The sequence below is a fragment of the Crassostrea angulata genome, chromosome 5 (assembly GCF_025612915.1).
Source record: "Crassostrea angulata isolate pt1a10 chromosome 5, ASM2561291v2, whole genome shotgun sequence".
Classification (NCBI taxonomy): domain Eukaryota; kingdom Metazoa; phylum Mollusca; class Bivalvia; order Ostreida; family Ostreidae; genus Magallana; species Magallana angulata.
Window position 1 is genome coordinate 41,654,973 of NC_069115.1, and position 19,242 is coordinate 41,674,214.

At 31.9% G+C, this 19,242-nt stretch overlaps 4 protein-coding genes and 1 long non-coding RNA gene across 5 annotated transcripts; 3 read left to right on the top strand and 2 right to left on the bottom strand.

Annotated features, from left to right (window-relative positions):
- LOC128184396 (uncharacterized) lies at nt 1–2,157 on the top strand. Its single transcript, XM_052853848.1, has 2 exons — nt 1–371; nt 1,690–2,157. Exons 1-2 carry the CDS (start codon nt 11–13, stop codon nt 2,127–2,129), a joined length of 801 nt encoding a protein of 266 aa, XP_052709808.1. The 5' UTR covers nt 1–10; the 3' UTR covers nt 2,130–2,157.
- Nucleotides 2,158–3,934: 1,777 nt separating this feature from the next.
- LOC128184392 (uncharacterized) lies at nt 3,935–5,012 on the top strand. The gene is made up of 2 exons (XM_052853844.1): nt 3,935–4,342; nt 4,573–5,012. The coding sequence occupies exons 1-2, from the start codon at nt 3,937–3,939 to the stop codon at nt 5,010–5,012; spliced, it is 846 nt and encodes a 281-aa protein (XP_052709804.1). The 5' UTR covers nt 3,935–3,936.
- A 3,840-nt stretch (nt 5,013–8,852) lies between these two features.
- LOC128184399 (uncharacterized) lies at nt 8,853–10,959 on the bottom strand. Its single transcript, XM_052853851.1, has 2 exons — nt 10,541–10,959; nt 8,853–9,489 (listed from the first exon to the last, which is right to left on the bottom strand). The coding sequence occupies exons 1-2, from the start codon at nt 10,927–10,929 to the stop codon at nt 9,054–9,056; spliced, it is 825 nt and encodes a 274-aa protein (XP_052709811.1). The 5' UTR covers nt 10,930–10,959; the 3' UTR covers nt 8,853–9,053.
- Nucleotides 10,960–12,296: 1,337 nt separating this feature from the next.
- Nucleotides 12,297–14,416, bottom strand: LOC128184401 (uncharacterized). The gene is made up of 3 exons (XR_008243727.1): nt 14,315–14,416; nt 13,400–13,494; nt 12,297–12,701 (listed from the first exon to the last, which is right to left on the bottom strand). It is a non-coding gene; the product is annotated as an uncharacterized LOC128184401 (long non-coding RNA).
- Nucleotides 14,417–15,670: 1,254 nt separating this feature from the next.
- Nucleotides 15,671–17,621, top strand: LOC128184400 (uncharacterized). The gene is given in 3 exon segments (XM_052853852.1): nt 15,671–15,883; nt 15,885–16,063; nt 16,644–17,621. Coding segments are annotated over 3 exon segments (816 nt in total). The 5' UTR covers nt 15,671–15,689; the 3' UTR covers nt 17,087–17,621.
- The last annotated feature ends 1,621 nt before the right edge of the window (nt 17,622–19,242 follow it).

Consider the following 19,242-nt stretch of genomic DNA (forward strand, 5'->3'; position numbering starts at 1 on the left):
TGGAAGTGCAATGGCGTGGCTAATGTTTATTTCAACATGCATTTGCTTTTTCTTCAATGTCTCTATCCATGTTTCTGCAGAGATGATCGAAAACTTGTACGATAATCCTGATTTTAATATGGCGATGCAAAAAATTGAAGAGATGTCAATGATAATGCGTAAACAGGGAGAACATATTATCTTACTTGAGCAAAAAACCATTGAGTCACAAAACACCGCGAAAAAACAAAATGATCGCATCGCGCAGTTGGAGGCAAGGATCCAAGAGTTAAAAACTGGTTGTAAGGCTGAAGAAGATACATCTGAGAACTCCGGAAAAGATTTGTCATCTGAAATATTTGTTACTCCGTTTAGGAAATTCATTAGAAAAGGTATTTATGTCTTGAATGGTATACCTAATATTTTCTATTCTCTTACATTCACGGTATGATATTGCTGATGCACAGGGTTCGAAAATCATGACAATAATTCTTATTAAAGTGTTGGTACTGACTAGACATTTTAAAAGAAGCCATAGCAGCTGTTACTACGTAGAAAACTAAAAAGAAAACTTGGATACATGTAGTTATTATTTTACGAAGCGTAAAATATTTTTCCATACATCATGCCAGCCCATAACTTTTCAGCGGTAAAGGTATTAATTCAGATTTTAGATTTCAGGATTTATCAAAAAAATTTATAACTTTCTTTTTGATTTGAATATCTCTTTATACAAAAAATATTAAATAAAACAATAATGGGACAAGGTGACATTTACGCAAAGATAATCTAATTACAATTTTCCCATTTCTTGTCATGAACCGTTTGGCCAGAAAAGCTAAAATTTGTGTAGAAGCATCACCAGATTCATTTATTTTCAAATGATTATCTCAGGGGGTGGTTTGGGACCACAATTGGTGTGTGTGTGTGTGTGTGTGTGTGTGTTAATTTTTTTTACATAGGAATAGAGAAACATATTTAAACATCTTCTACATTAAAACCAAAAGACAGTAATGTTATAACATTTGTGGAAGCATTACTAGGTAGTTTTGTTCTAAGTTTGTTCAAATTGTGATCACCATAGTTAGTTGGGACCACAAATGGGGTCGAATATTTAGAGAAAAAATCTGCAAATATCTTCTTTAAAACCAATAGGCCAGGAATGCTGTAATTTATCTTTGAGCATCCCAAGGTTGTGGTTATTCAAATTTGTTAAAATCATGATCCTCATGAGTAACTAAGTGTGGGGCTACAATGAGGGAGCGAATTTCCAAATCTCTTTTTTACAAAACCAATTTGAAGTGACTAAAAAATCAAATTGTTACTATTGGCCAACACATGTATGTTTTCTAGAAAATTTCGAAACTCTTTTATCCAGGCATGTTTTCTACTACATTGTTAAGATTTTTTGTACGGCTCGATAAAGCTGATTATATTATAATGACTTTGTTGCTCAGGTTAGCGATGTGGCTCATGAGCCTAATTTGATTATCGTTTTAGGTCAAATATTTATATAATTATAAGAATTATCTTTACTAAATCTATATCATCTAGGAACAATTCAGCACTGTATCATCTTAGAACAAATTAAAACAATATCACCTTAAAACAATAACAAATAGATATTTTTATCCTTGACAAGCCGTTCAAAAAGATTTTGAACATAAATAATTCATGATTAAATTGTACAATAACTTGTCTTCCTTTCAGAACGATTGAGTAGTCTCCAGCGAACAACTCAGAACACTGAAACTGTTGCCTTTTTTGCACAATTATCTTCCCATACCCATGCCTTTGATGCTCATCGGATTATTGCCTTTGACAAAACAATAACTAACGTTGGACACGCATATCACCCTTACTCCGGAACCTTTATTGCCCCAAGATCGGGGGTATACGTGTTCACCTGGACAATCCGACTGTATGGAGACTCTTATCACACGACCGAACTAATGGTTAACAACCAAATCGTTAACTCGGTGTATTATAGTCCTCACTCTAATGTAGATGGCGGTGTTAGTGGTACTGCTGTTGTTCAGGTTTATCAGGGCGACGATGTTCTTATTAGAACTGGCGCACATTACCATTTTGGTGTCATCAGAAGCGATTCAGTTGGAAGATCATCGTTCGCTGGATGGATTTTAATGTAAAATCTCAAATAAAATATTTTTCAGAAGTTATTTTCGAGAAATTATCAGATGAATACAGCATATCAAAACTAGTATAAAAGCAAAATATATGATAATTGATTCATGTCAGAAAGGAAAGTCAGGGGAAACGATAGCAGTTTATTTTCAGATAGATTTATCGTACATGTTCTTTGGTGTAAGAAAACAAGAAATTATTATGCCAATATGTTAAGGTGCCAATAAAGGTCAATAATTGAAACATACATGTACATGTTATTTGAAAAATCTTTCGACAAAATCATTCATCATATATTTCAAATTTATGTTAATGTAGTGGCGAAAGTATTGTTATAAATTAGAGATGATAAACAAAGAGCTCTGGTAGATGAAATAAAAGAATGAAAAGAAAATCATTGAAAATATGAAATAATATCCACGACAACTTAAACCTTTGAATAAATAAAAATGTATACAGTAAAAAAAGAAAAAAATATATACATGTATACACGTAAATTATAGAGAGAGATAATATTTCATTATTACAAGGTAAACTGGCTCGTCTTTTATTGTATTGATATTTTTAAAGTTCAAATTTAAAACAAAAATGGCATTCATGATACGAACAAAATGATTACAGAACAATTATGCAGAGGCAATTAAGGATCAAAAATCAAGCTCATAGTTCACTGTTAAGTTGCAGCAACACTTGTGCTTCTGATTCCTTACTGTGCTTAATCGGTGAAAGAAACGAAAGATATGTTAGACACGAGTACAATGGTTGCTGCATTTTGTTATGAAGATCTTAATAAGCTCAATGTCAATAATGACATGACGGCTAGACACTGTTTAAAAGCTTATCTCTTATTCTTGAGTCAATATCATAAAGTCTTTTATAAAATATATTTAAAAGAATGTTGAATACTGTCAAGATCCTTTCATGCTACTACATCTATTTACTATTTGTCACCATATATAACACTCTAGGAATAATGTTTTTATATTACTTGCGAACAGCCAGTGTTAAATTAATTGTATATCGTTTTTCAAAAAAATTATGCACACAAATTCACGTAAATCTATTAAGTGTAGAAGATTTTTATAGAACTATGAGACATAATTAATCATGCCATACAATATAATAAGTGAAATTAGTGGTATACATGTATTACCTTCTATTGCTGTAGATTCCTAATTAAACAAAAGGAATTAATATCCATGTAAAATCGCAAGAAGCAACCCTCGCAGATTTTTAAAACTTGCTTTTTATCAGTTTAGAACCACATAAGGAATAAGGAATCATTCTTTGAGTATCATGAAGTGATAATTTCGGTAGGGGCTTTATTGGATTTGATCACGCCCCGACAGAAATTATCGCCTTATAATATCAAAAGAATGATTCCTTATTACTTATATTTTTATAATTTTAAATTATCGTACTATTATATATTGAAATATAAAAAAGCAAACCCCGCTGGCGCCTAGTGTTATCTCAGGCAAAAAATTGTAAATATATAGAATTATTATTAAAAAATTGTACTTGCGATGTTTTTATCCTCGCGATTTGATACAAAACAGTGGAATCGTGGAATAAAGTACTCGCGTAAAATAAGGAATTTAAAGTATTATTGTCAGCAATACATCCGTTTCCATTTGAACTAAACAACGTATAATTGATATAATCAATAATAATTCTCCAACTTTGCAATAGTCTTACATTATACATGTATTTGCTTTTATCAATTTCGATCAGTGGGAAAAGGGTCACATTTAAGATCACAACAAAGATAAGGGTTTTGTCATTTCTCCATATCAAATCGTCAGATGCGTAATGGCGTCTTTAAAGTTAAAATTGACACTTATCTGCTTGTACTTTGTTTTGAATTATTTTCCTCTCATTTGTCCTGCCGAAATTACTGAAAATGTGTATGGGGACCAAGATTTGAAATTTGCAATTCAGAAAATTAACGAACTACAAAAAATTGTGCGTGCACAGGACGACCGTATCTCTACGTTGGAGAAAGACCACAGTGAGTCAAACGAGCATGCAGTGACAGATTTACAAAATTTGGTGAAAAAACAAAACAATCGTATAGCTCAGTTAGAGAAAAGAATCAAAGAGTTAGAGACTGTGGTAAAGGCTGAAGAATATACACCGGTTGAAACCAAAGGATATACGTTGCTTTCTAAAACAAAGGATTTTCTCGCCAATTCAACTGATCACTTTACTAGAAAAGGTATTTAATCAAATGATTTTGTTTGATTTTAACGCTTCTATTTCAAATAGTGGCAGCCCTTCTAATTTATCTTAATTTCATTCTAATTTCATGATATGCATTGGTAACTATTAAATGAAACATTATTGATACATATTCCAAAAACTTCGTACTTCAATAGAAATAGCATCCCTTTATAATAACTTTCTTTTTACGATTATATTATTTTAATTTTGTTCTCTTTCTTTCAGAACGTTTGCTTAGTATTCAGCCTTCAGTAGTACCGGTTGACATGGTCGCTTTTTTCGCGTACCTATCTTCTATGACGCCTGCGTCAGTTGCTCACTACATTTTTAAATTTGACATTGTTGTAACAAACGTAGGAAATGCTTATCATCCACACATGGGAACATTCATTGCGCCGAGGTCTGGTCTTTATGTGTTTACATGGACTATTCGAGTAAATAGTAACTCATATCAAACGACCGAGCTTGTGGTTAACAATAATGTCGTTAACTTGTTGCACTTTAATCCAAATAACAATGTAGACAGTAGTGTAAGTAGTACTGCTGTTGTGCATGCTAATCAAGGCGACGATGTCCTCATTAGAACAAATGCAGATCACCACACTGGTAATGTTGAGAGCAACCCATGGGGAAGATCGTCGTTTGCCGGTTGGATTTTGATATGAATATGATATGCATGTATATTATTTTCTATGAATAATAAACATTACTATATTGATATTCATTTTTTACAAAAACAACCCCCCAACTGTCCTTCACAAGCAAAATTTTTTGTCTTTCATAATTTTTAAGTATTTAACATGAGTCTATCCAAATGATTTCAACCTGTTTGGTTGCGTTTGGTTGTAAGTTAAAATATTTTCAGCGCAAAAATTAAACCTTCACTCTGAGTAATTAAAAATTGTTTCTGCTCCGTTAAGCTTATTAGAAGGCAATGGATAAAGAAGAAAAGTAGAAGCTTTAAACGTTTGAAAATCACTTTTTTAAATTACAAGTACGAAAAAACTTTAACATTTTCATAATGTTAAGACAAATAAAATAGACAACATGTATTTAGATTTTGCATTACAAATACCAAATAATCCCTATCATAATGCCACCGAAATCTTAAATTTTATTGCGTCAACTTAAAGGTTTTTTTAAAAGATGAATTTCCAGTTACATATTTTACAGATTTGAATTATTATGATCCATAAAAAAGACATTGATACTTAGTAGTCTTCTTTATTAATTTATCACTTGAAGGCAGAAATATATATATATATATATATATATATATATATATATATATATATATATATATATATATATATATATATCGGTGTAATCGCCTAGAAAATTGTAGAACGCCATACCACAGCGCACTTTGATTATGCACAAAGTACGCAACGTGCTCTGCGTTCTGATAAAAAAGACGGAGTGAAGTCGCCGGGACAGCGCCGTAAGGTCTCAATAACAGTGCCACGAGAGGTTCTTTGGTGTGTTCAAGAAATGCTCCTAATTGCAGTATAGACGCAGTGATAAGTCGATGATTGCGCTTGCGCTTGCGCAGAGACCTCTCCAAGTCCTCTGGGATGTCACTGCGTCTTTATCGACTCTTACTGTGCTTCCACAAAATAAGTTTCTTCATTTTGTTGCGTTCACACGGCGACCTCAAAGAGCTGTTGTTGCAATCATTGCGCTCTCTTGGCGTTTCTTCTGCGTTTATTAGCGTTTATACCGCGCTTACACGGCGTTTCTTGTGCGTTGACAGTCAGACCACAAACACAATGGCGTTTTAAATTCTAATAACACAATTTTATTGTTCGTTCTGCACTTTGATGGACTGCCTTTGGTCTTAGGTCTTCTGTGTTATGCGTAAATATCACTGAAATCACTCAATGCAATTTAATAAGGGAATAGAAAGTTAATGTAAATATATTCATTTGTTAACTTATCTGGACTCAATACGAGAAAATGGAAGCGTGTGAAAATCTCTTAGGTATCACCAAAGCTTGTGCGCTAATCAAAACGTGTCTTCAAATCTCAAGGCATCGTTATTTACACGTATATGTTAGCAAATTTTGGCATAACACCACGGGAGAAAACATTAATGAGCATTATGGGATGTAGACAATACATTTTTAGCTCACCTGAGCTGAAAGCTCAAGTGAGCTTTTCTGATCACCCGTTGTCCGTCGTCCGTCTGTCCGTCCGTCCGTCCGTCTGTCCGTCCGTCTGTCTGTCCGTCTGTAAACTTTTTACATTTTGATCTTCTTCTCTAAAACCACTTGGTTAAATTTAACCAAATTTGGCACAAATCATCCTTATAAGAAGGCGAATATAAATTGCAAAAATAAAAGGCCAGATTGTATTCAAAGCGGAAACTGTAAAAAAGGGGGTGCATTTTATTTACAGTTATCTTCAAAACTAAAAACTGTTGTAATTGGGTCATAGGGTAGGACTAATTTCTCCAAAATACACAGTGCATAAACTGATTTTGTGTCACCTGGCTAACTCAATTACAAAACATTTTATCTATATAATGTATGAATGCATTAAATAAAATGAAATTTAACAAATTGAATAAGTTTTTTAAAGTTGCCTATCATTCTACGACTGACGCTGAAATGTTTGTTGATGATTGGAATTGTCTTGCTAATTAAACATAATATACTTGTGTACAGAAAAATCAAAAGGATGATGTGGTATAACTACTTTCTGGGGTCCTCTCTCATTTGATAAATTATTTGAAATCTGCAACAATTTTGGTATTTTTCAAACGAGTAAATAAAAACTTCTTTTTAACAGTTCTGACACATTATAATTATGAGGATATCCGTGCATTATCATTATTTTAAAGAAAATATTGCAGCAGAAAATCATCTTGGTTTGTAGCCGTTTGTTGTTTTTGAGGGAATATGAAATAATTAATGGGCCTTAGTACAGAACTGATACCTGTATGCCTGACAATATATTAAATTATATAGCTTTTTAACACATCATGTGACAACATTTTCCAGTCAAATGTTTTCATCGATCAAGTGAGTAAGGATATTAAACGTCACTCAAGTTTACATCAGGTAAACAATTATTTAAGGGAAGACCAATTAAGTTTTTTACTGTAGCCTTAGCAACTTTTGCCACAGAGTTCAAACACTGCGTACTGCCTTCCAGACTAGCTGGCGATTCTCTGTCCGTCAATCTTTCAGTGTTAACTTTCACATATGAGACATCAGCTGTGATAATGAAATGTATCTCATCTGCATGGTATATTCATAGAGCTTGGCATCTTAAATAAACACACCAAAAATATTCACTTAGATGTGGAAAATGATAATTACACTAAATTAAGTTCGATATTTTTTTTCATAAATATCAATTTATCAAACAAGAAATATTGCAGGTAAATGGTAACTACTTTTTCCAGTATTTTCATCATATAAAATAAATATGCATTGCATGGCCTCTAAGACAACATATTAATGAAATAAAATGTTGGCATCCTTTAATTGTGTAGATTCAAAATGTTCAAATTATGATTACACACAATAAGGAAGGCCCACAATGGGTGCTGATTTTTTAACTGATATACGTCTTAGGAAATGTATGATTTTTTTTTATCTTAAATGAGCTAATACTGTTCACATATGTGCAAAAACTGTAGGAAATAATATACCGGTGTTATATATAATTAATATATCACAATATATTTTCACCCCTACCTCTTTATAAAATATTGAGTTTTAGGTCAGAAAATTATCATGGTACTTAACTTTGCTAAATATTAAATTTTACTGTTCGTAATTATTTAAGGACACACGAGACGTTCCTCAATTTTATATAATTTTCCTTGATAAATTATTCCTTATTTATTAACATTTAAACCTGTTAATTCCCAAAAATTCAAGGTTTATTACCAGGCTATTTTTAGAGCTATAATATTTAGAATTTTCCTTAAAATAGCATGCAAAATGCATTTGAATGCTTATAAATAAAGTCATAGTATATATTTTCAATTGAACACTTTATATCTAAATAAAAAAAGTATCATATAACAGGAAAATATAATTATGGAATTACTTGGTGGAAATCTTCACATTGTGGAGATAGGAAAAAATAGAAAATAATGGAACTCAAGATAGGTCGCGTCTGACCGTTAAGTGTGTTAAGTCAATGTACTTCGCCATTGTTGCTCAGGTGAGCGATGTGGCCCATGTGCCTCTTGTTTGATAAATCTGAAGGTTTAGTTCGTCCTTTTCCCCGCGCTCACTGGTTCTTAGAGCTCCCTTAGCTTGCTATAACTTGTGTTGAAACCTTTTAAAGTAGTGTAAAGATTTCGAGTTTATTCAAGTCATGATCTTTGATGCTAAACCTTCTGTTTCAAAATATTGTTTTGATGTGTAATTCTTATTTTTACTTTTGTTTTAATTATATATCAGTAGACTTATTCAATGAAGTTTTTTTTATTCCTTTTCTAATATTTTAATCTGTTAACAAATAAATGATATAAATAAACTCTTAACACCATTTTGTCATTGCATTATGTGTTTCATTGGCGAAACAACGCCTTGTAATGAAGTAAATGTCGAACAACTTGATATGTGTACTCCTACACAAACCGAGAGTAAATATGTTTTAATCATACATAGCAAATGATCAAAATTTTAAGATTTGACATACTAATTTATTAATAAAGACAACAATTCGATAACGGTTTATTTTCTTTACATTAAAATCCAACCAGCAAATGAAGAACGACCGTTTTCATCGCTTAAAATGTTGCCATTGGAATCTCTGCCAGTTCTGATGAAAACGTCATCACCTTGATTGACACGAACAACAGCTGTTCCAGTGACGGTACCATCTATAGCGTTTCCTGTATATAAATAGATCACATTGACAATATTGTTGTCAGCCAATAGCTCTGCTGAATGGTAATTGTTATGGTTACATCTAATTGTCCATGTAAACACATAAAGCCCAGTCTTGGGTGCAATAAATGTACCCATGTGAGGGTGATATGCGTTTCCGACATCGGTTATCACCTTATCAAACACAAGGATGTGGTGAGGTGTTGATGCAGGGACAGTTGATGATATATATGCATAAAACGCAACACTTTCAATTGGCAGGGATGTAGGTTGGATAAGCAGACGTCCTGAAAAAAATGTATGAAGGTTTAACACTACATGTATGTATATATGCCGAATTAAATGAATATTTTACAAGAAAGACACTTTTTTGATTCAGTTCATGATTAATTAATGTTCTGCAAATTGTACAATTTAATTTAAACACATTTAAAAATATTAATGATTTGTCCTTTTTTACCCATGTTCGAGATAGTTGCCCTAGTAAAAAATATCCGTAGCCACTGATTTAACAGAGCTTCTTTTTTCCTTGGATATATGTTTACATTACGATAGTTGGTGTGTTTTAATGCAAGTCAGGTAATTTGTGTGCCTGGAAAGGGCAGTGACCCAGCTTTTCCATCCGCTTCTTTGACCACTTGATCCATTCTTTCGTGTTATGCAGGGACAACAGCAAATTGCGGCGACTTTACATGTATTTGATACGGAAAACATGCGAGTAAAAATATATATACTTCAAAATCAAATAGTTATATACTTGAAGTAACAATATTCAATTTATCCTTTATTTTAGCTTAATACGCCGTGAATATCACTCATGGGATGAATTTTTGATATTGCACCGTGTTCTTACGTCACGTGACATCATAATTAAATATAACATAGCTATAGGCGGATGACTGACGTAAAATAAAAAAGTTACAGAATAATTCAGTTAAACTGTGTTGAGTTATTTAGCTGTTTTCTTTCTTTGTGAATTGATTAAAATATGTTAAAAATGGAATGTTTGTTAATCTATCTCCAAGGAACTTTTTATGCGCAAAATTGTTAACGTTTTGCAGTAAATGTGTTGTGCAGCTCATAATTATAATATTTACAAAAAGATTAAGGTTTAACAAAAGAGGTGATAAAACATTTGAAAATAAAAGAATATATTATGGTTTGCAATGGTATATGATTTTATCGATCTCGTTGTGTGTTTTCTATTCCCTCGCTAAATTTGGGGGATAGAAATCACACAACTCGTGGGAAAAAATCATATACCATCGCAAAGCATTAGAGATCATATGTACAATCATTTTAAACCCAACAAAACATGTTAATTAGATAAAGAGATTACCTTTCTCACTAAGTTGACATTCAAATTAGTGTTTGTTTCGTTGGCTTCACGCAGCATTTCACGTCCAAGTGATGTGTTTGGTTTCTGTTCTTCATTAGTTTGAAGTAACTCTAATTGAAAAACCCGTTCCTCTAAATCACGGATTCGAGCTCTCTGTAGTTGAACGGTGTTTTGTAACTCTACTACTGCTTGCACAACTGGTTCCATTGGTCGTTTCTCTAACTCAGATATACGTTTGTCTTGCAGACTGACGATTTTCTGAAGCTCATTAAATTTCGTCATTATTTGGTTCAAATCAGGAGAATCATTTTGATTTCCATTGATTTCGGCTAAAACAATTAACGCGGATGTTAGGCACACACAAGTTGAAAACAACAATCCTATATCCATCGTTAACTTGATCGTTGCAATAGTATTACATGTATCTCTTCATATACAGGTGAGTTTGTCCCTGTTTTTTAACCTCAATGTTTATTTAACCTGCCTTCTCTGATAAGGATCCAAAACACTTTTAGAATGCAACTGAACATGTGTTGTAGTGCAAACATTATGCACCATTGTCAAATTTATTCAACAGGTAATTATTTTCAAATACTGAAGTCAAAGACACTTGGGAAAAATTGTCCAAGTATAATTATATAATTGGTTGATTATAAACCAAGGCACTTTGGAATTTGATACGGCATTCTATTATATACAAATTTGTTAACGACAATTTTCCCTATCTTTTATCTTTTCAAGATGCATGTGTAAGACTTCAAACTGTGAAGTTTGGGGAATAAAAAAATGAATTCAGACTTACGGTCGGACTTTAACAATGAAACATAGCAAATGTTAAAATAGACATAATTATGATATATTTTTAGCTGTGTTAAAAGATATTGAGTACTTCCGATTTAATTAGTACATGAAAACTCTAAAGGAGTTTCAATGTTAAACTGAATTCACTTATGTGTTATATTCAGAAAAAATACTTAAAAGTCGAGATTAATTCTGCTAAAAAAGGGAGAAAACAAAGAAAATATTTTTAAAAATAGTAGAATTACTTAAAAAATATATATGTTTGTCAAAAGAAAAGGACTTCATCTCAGTTTTTGTTCGAAAATGTACTTAAAATTGCAGGGTATATATATATATATATATATATATATATATATATATATATATATATATATATATATATATATATATATATATATATATATATATATATATATAATATATATATATATATATATATATATATATAGGGGTTATCAAAATCCGTCAGTTTAATCAGTTTATGTCTTAAGACCTAAAAAGTCGTAAAGTTTTCTTTTTAAATTTTGAAATTCAACTTTTCATTATTTGATTGATTTATATGCTTTCTTAGATTTAGGATCATCACAATCGGCCTATTGCAAGGGCTTAGGGCCTAACATTCTAATCAAAATATGTGTCCATTATAACTTTCAAGAGGGCAAATCAAAATTTAAAAAATTACAAAATCAAAAAACACCAACAAGAATGAATGGATAGGGTTTTAAACCAATATTATAAATTTGAAACCTCAATAGCAGCAATTTTATTTTTTTATACCTATTAACAATAAAGATGGTTGATATTAAAGAGATTGCATATTCTATTCATATGTAGTTTTGACGTTATAAAGCCGACTTTATGAAAACGTACACTCTTCACATCCAAACACGTTAGAGATTAAAATTTATAAGGAAGTTTCAACAAAATTCAGACATCATTGAAATAGTTGTTACCTCTCTTATCAAAGATTTATAAAATTTTCAAAACTACATGTATGCATTGACTGAGTGAAAAGTACGAACTTGATATTGACTGAATCTTTTACAAAAACATTATTTATGCTACTAATCAAAACAAAATTAGTATTAATTATCAAATCCACACCTCAGTTTGAACCAAATTAAGGACAGTTTCATGTTTTTGTCAGTGTCATAAAACCTATAGCAATGCTGAAGTATATACAATGTATGAATGTCAGATGAGATAGACTGTAAAAAAGATTAGGTGATTGAAGTTGTAGAAAACGTTGGAAATTGTGTCTTTATTACTTATTAGAACATGCTTGAACTTTACTCTAAATTCTAATGAGCAAGCCTCTGTCGTGATATCGCAAAATCAACATGGCAACATGAAAAACGGTTCTGAAAAAAAATGAAGAGTTGCTTTACCGAAAAATAGTAAAACAAAATGGTTGTAAAGCTCACTTAGAAGCAATTAGACACTTGAAAGCAATATTGACTTTAGATTCACAAACACATGAAAGGAGAAATGAATCCAATTGAATGAAAAAATGACAATATGACAATAACAAACCGTATACCATTTGAAAAATCCATAAAACGAAATACACATTCAAAGCAGAGCAACACGGACCTCCAAAAAGATAGAGGTGGATCAGGTGCCTAGGAGGAGTGAGCATCCTCTGCTGACCGGTCACACCCGCCGTGTGCTCTTTGTCGTAATCGGGGAAAAAACGGAAAAGTCCATATACAATAAGGTGATTAATTATGGTCTAATAATTAGTATAAAAACGTCAGTCAGCATTCGACCCAGTGGAAGATTGTCTTTGCTGACAAGGTCGTTGTATCGACCATAGAATTTACGAAAAGATGACTCAAACGAGACTGCTGAAAGTCCTGTTTATCAACTTGTTTGTTAGTAGCTTGCCTCGCCTTAGAAACTGTTCATACGAAGATCATGCCCTACCTGCGTATCGAATTAACTGAGAGACAAACACACCATGCAGGTGATGAAGGTATATTGCTACATAGGTAAGGAATGTTGACTATAGAAAAATTGAAGGCATGGTATTTATCATAAAGTTTTGTTGTTAGGTTACCTTCAATGGCCATTTCCAGTAAAATATCCAAATATGAAACGGATGACGCAGACTGTGTGGTATCTTTTATTTCAAGTGGGATGAATCGAGTCGACCTAAGAATGGAAATAATAATTGTTAATTGATAATACGTCGTCCATATACCTAAATGTTGAGTTGAAGGCCAGAGCGAGTGATCTATATTTTTCACGTAAAAGTTTTTGAATAAATTCTGCTTTGAAAAATACAAAATGGGTCTGCTAACAATGGGGCACAATTGGTACGCATGGGAATTCCAACAGATTGTTGAAAGACAAGACTTCCAAAAACTACATAGATGTTGTCTATCAGAAACTCAAGCATCATTTTAATGTCAACTTCAGAGTACTTGTGAGTGCAATCAGAATGGGTTTTAACAACGTAATTTTTAGATTTCTAATGACAAGGTGAGCATTTTTACGACTTCCATTTTTATTGAAGAAACAACTGTCGATGATATCCAAAAGCATATACATGTACATGTAATTTAATTTGTCCTGGGGAATGGTTGTGTAAAACGTTGAAAAATCGTACGTTTTGATGCTATGGGTTTCGGTAAGATGAGCTAACCCAATTTTACAACAAAAAGGGGAGCGTGAAAACAATATTTTTTTAATTTTATTTTGTCCTTGTTTTTTAAGCGTACTTAGTTAATTTTACATGTATTTTTCTATTGGTTTAAAAAAAACACCTGCACTCTTTTCTTTAATAAAAAAAAATAATTTCACAATATGGATAATTACTAAGATATGAAACTTAACCTAAACATTCTTTTATCAGGATGATTGTTAAGTTAACTGTTCAATTTACGCTTCATCTACATATACCATTCCTATAACTATCATTCAACAGATCATTATCTTTGACAATACGGTAACGAATGTCGGAAATACTTACCACCCTCATTCTGGGACATTCATTGCTTCAAGGTCCGACCTCTATGTGTCTACCTGGACAATAAGACTATGAGGACAAAGATATCAAACAACTGAGCTTTTGGTTAACAACAATGTCGTCAGTGCGATTTATCTAAATCCAGAAAATGGTATTGATGGTACTGGTACTGTCGTCGTTCTTGTTAGTTAGATAAATATATGTATTTCTTAGAACAAATTCACGGTGACGTCATTCGTGATTGTGACGGACGTTCTTCTTTAAGGGCTAGATTTTCATGTAGAAATAGAAAAATTTAAAAATGTACAATGTTTTGACCTGTCAGAAAATATATTACCTGCGAAAAAACTTAATATCATTCACTGATATATATGAACCAAAACTCACTGTCTAGATAGATCGATGTTCTGTTTATCTTTAAAGAAAAATAATTATTAATTTGATATAACAGATAGATGACTTCTTAAATCCATAATATATGTGTCAATTGAGATCGTTTTGAAGCCTGGTCTTTATAGTATAAGATGGAATCTAGAAGTCTTGTTCAGTTGTTCGAGTCTCCATCGGCCGTAACGATATAGTCATACACATACAATATAATTGTACATGATTGTTCTTCATTTACTTTATGGTAAAGATTTACTTAATGTAAAAAGTCTGGCTAACTGGTTTTTCAAATTTTAAACGAGTCCATAAATAATGTTTAATAGCCATTATACTCAAAAAGGAAGATGTATCGGTGCTTAATATCATGGAAATATATACCAGTATTTGTATATATTTAGCATTCAGTTTAATTTTTTAATTGGTAATTCATTATTGATCAAGCATTATCTATCTACTTTAACCTTTTTTTACAATCTAGAATAGCTCTGTTTGAACCATTATATCAGCATATTTGACTGAAAAACAATTAAGGGGCAGGAAATGGCCTGCAGTAACATGCTAAAAAAATTTAATTAGAAATCATAAACCTAATATAATAACCATCCAATATCGATGTTACAACGTAACTGTATTAAGAAATATACCAATGTTGTATACCAAACTTTGAAAATGTTAATTTCTGTGAATTGAACTTGCTTTCGTCAAGTAAACATTTTCAGATGATATGTTGACAATGGTATCATTATTAACCTTACCCAAATATCGTCTTGTGATAAGAGTGTGATAATAATATAAAATCCCCCAAAATGAATAAATAAAATGAATAAATAATTGTTCATATCATTTAAAGATGACCTAAATACCAAGTCATCATTTTAGCAAGCGGTATATAACCACAGATGATCAAATAAAAATAGGCTCCATATCTAGATTATCACCAGTTGAAGTACAGCTGTTTGCAATGGCGACGTTTTTTCAGTTTGCTACATTCATGTATGTTTGTATGTTCATCGCAGCTACATTCTCAACAAAACTTCCAGCAGAAACAAACGAAAATGTCAATAACAATCCTGACTGGACCCTGGCAATGAAAAAAATTGAAGACCTACAGAGAATTGTCAATATTCAGAACAACCGTAATTCGACATTAGAGAAGCGACCTATAGATGCAGATGTGCAGCTACTGATTACAGAGTACTATAACGACGTAAAATGAACAAATTTTACAACTGGAGGAACGAGTTCGCGAGTTAGAGGCAACGATAAGAGATGAAGATAACCAGCCAAATACTCCTTTTGCAGGTGGTCCGTTGCTTGAATCTAACCAAACCGAAATTAATCCAAAAACAAACATGTTTAGAAAAGGTATTTTTATATTTGTTTAGTACAGTTAAATTGAAAGGGCTATTTTTCCACATTTTATACACCTATGTACTAGTAAATAGGGCAAGGTTTCGTGACACTGGTTTTCGATTTGATACTTTTGAATTTTTTTCTATACGTATACGGCACAGTTTGTCTATGCACTAAACAAAATAAACGTTGTACCATATTTACCGGGGTAGCGAGGGTTATAAATGTTTATCTCGCAAAAAAAGAGTGTATTACATATGTAATGTCACATCGCATGTCAATATTGCTTTCAATTATTTGTAAGTTATCTTAACAAATAGATAATTAATACGATACTTACATGACTAATTTCCTTTTTAGGAAAGATTTCGGAATAGTATGCTTTGAGATAAGAATAAAAGTTTTGCATATATAAGAAACAATAACCATTTCATATTGTTTTATTTGGAAAATAAAAGTTTAAATCTAACTTTAACAATAAAATCGGAATTATAAATATCGTGAAAAGTATCTTTACAACGAAAAGTTCAGTTGGATTGTTATTACGATTTGCTTATGAATATGAATACGTATTTACATTTCCTTTTTTCAGCACGCCTACTGAATATTCAACCGATAAAAGCACCTGCTGAGAGTGTTGCTTTTTACGCTTATTTTTCGTCTTCTTCTATCCCAGCCACTTCTCCGCACTATATTCTAGCTTTTGACAAGGTTATAACAAATGTAGGAAACGCCTATCACCCTCACATGGGTACATTCATCGCTCCGAGGTCAGGGCTTTATGTATTCACCTGGACAATTAGATTATGGGGACACCGATATCACAACACCGAACTCCTGGTTGATAACAATGTCGTGCATATAACATTTTTCAATCCTGCTAATGTTGTTGACGGTAGTGTCACTGGTATTGTCGTTGTCCATGTCGATCAAGGCGACGATGTCCTTGTGAGAACTGGGTCACAACTCAATGGCGGCGATATTGGTAACGATTTTAACGGCCGGTCGTCGTTTGCTGGTTGGATTCTAATGTAAATAATTATGGAGTAACACAGTATGATCGAAATTAAATTATGACTTCAGTTGTCCTTTGTGTGTGGAAGTTATTGGTTTGCATTGATCCTTTATAGATTCGTTTATTCATGAGAAAAAACTAAGCACGAGTGTATTTAGTTCATAATCGAGGATGATATCAACTGATATTGAACCCCAGTTGGAGGTGTCACCGACAAAATAATGTTTACACTAATTGTTTTATCTGCAATAAGTTTAGGTTATCTGTGCTAATGCTTCATCTGATTTTGCCGTTAAGGGGTTCGACATGAATGGGATACATTCAACAGAGCAGATCAGAATTATTTTGTGAATGATATTATACATATAATGAATGATATTAATTATTAATTTTTTGTATTTATTAATGTATTTATGTATGTGTATCTGACTTGAGTAATTAACTTATAAACTTGTTTGACGCACATATTATAATTATTTTTATATATAAGTTAGAATATGATATATATAGTTTGAGTGTAGCAATATACATGTGAAATAAATTCTTAAACATAAATAGGAGGGTAGAGTTCTTGTTTTTTAAACAACGGAACAAATTAAACCCATCTCTCAATCCAATCTGTCTGAAATCTAATGACGTCAAAGTTAACAATGAAAACGTCTATTTTTATGAGATTACGCGTACCAAATTTAGGCGCAGATCATAATTACAACAAATTCAGAAGACATAACTACAATAATTATATTTTTTCTATGATTTTCTATGTCTGCTAAAGTGGCAACATTTCATGATTATAAAAGGCAGATAAAAACATTATGTAATAGCATAATGAAATAACTAAAGAAGAGTGTTTTATTCTAATCAATACAAGAACCGATAAAACGAGATTCTACGCGGGATAAATAAAAAATACAAAACTCACACTAAGGATGAATAAAGGGCAAAATAAACAAATGAACATTGATTATGACAAAGGGGAAAGGGTGTGATCTCAGGGCAATTAACGTTGACATGAAATAGCGTTCTGTTCATGTTAAAGGTTATCATATATTGTCAGTTAATCATCTACGGACCTAAAGTAAGTTACCTCGACCTTTAAAATAAATCAGCTTTTTATTTTCTAATTAGTTTATAGTTTTGGTTTTGGGTTTTTTTTTTTGCTATTTGTTTTGGTTTGTTTGGTTTTTTTTTTGCTTTTCTTATTCCTCAGACCACCACAATTGACCCGATGATGCGTATCAGGGTCTCAGGGGCTCAATATCAAAGTGTGTCTAATATACTTTTCAAAAAGAACAAATGAAAATGGGGAATACAGGGACAAAACTAAGGTAATGCACGAAATAGGTTAGATAAGGTTAGAAACTCACAAAATATATCTGCAATCTAGAAGGTTGCAATTTTATCAGAAATAAAAATATACAGTAAAGATGGTTGATGTTAAGGAGGGATCTATATTTAAATCATATTACTGATTTAAAAATAAGCCGATACAAACATTTTACGACACTCTGTGCACAGATAATGATTTATAATTGATTTAAATTAAACTAAAATGTTAATAACGCTTTTTAACCCCAAAATAAGTAAGAGATCCACAAATCATAAAAAAGTATAAGATGGTTAAAACGGGATCCAGAAAACGTTTAAGTAACCATTATCTCCTTATCAGAATATTTTTGAACAAGACTTAGCATTGACTGATTGTTACAAAATTTTTTTAATTTTGCGACTAATTAAAACAGAATTAATGTATACCATTACGTCCGTACCTCTGTTTATACCAAGGACAATCTCACGTTCTTGTCAATGTCACAAAATATTGCAAACGTTAAGAGACAGTACGGCGCATCGTACTAAAAAACGGACTTGAAAAATTTTCGATCGGGTTTGGTATTTTACATATTTACTAATTAATGTAAGAACCTTAAAAAAATTACAAATTTATACATAAAATAAATCTAATTATTTCATTAAAATTAATAATTATGTGTAAATAATTCTCTGTGATTTATGTATGTCATTGACCCTATATTTAAAGCCCTTGCTCTGGATGTTATAAATGAACTTCTATCCCTTATAGAAAACTATGTCAAGGATGGTATACATATAAGATAAGTTGATTGTGTTTTATCAGTTTAAGCTTAGAATTTGGTGGACAATGCGTCTTTTCTTTTTG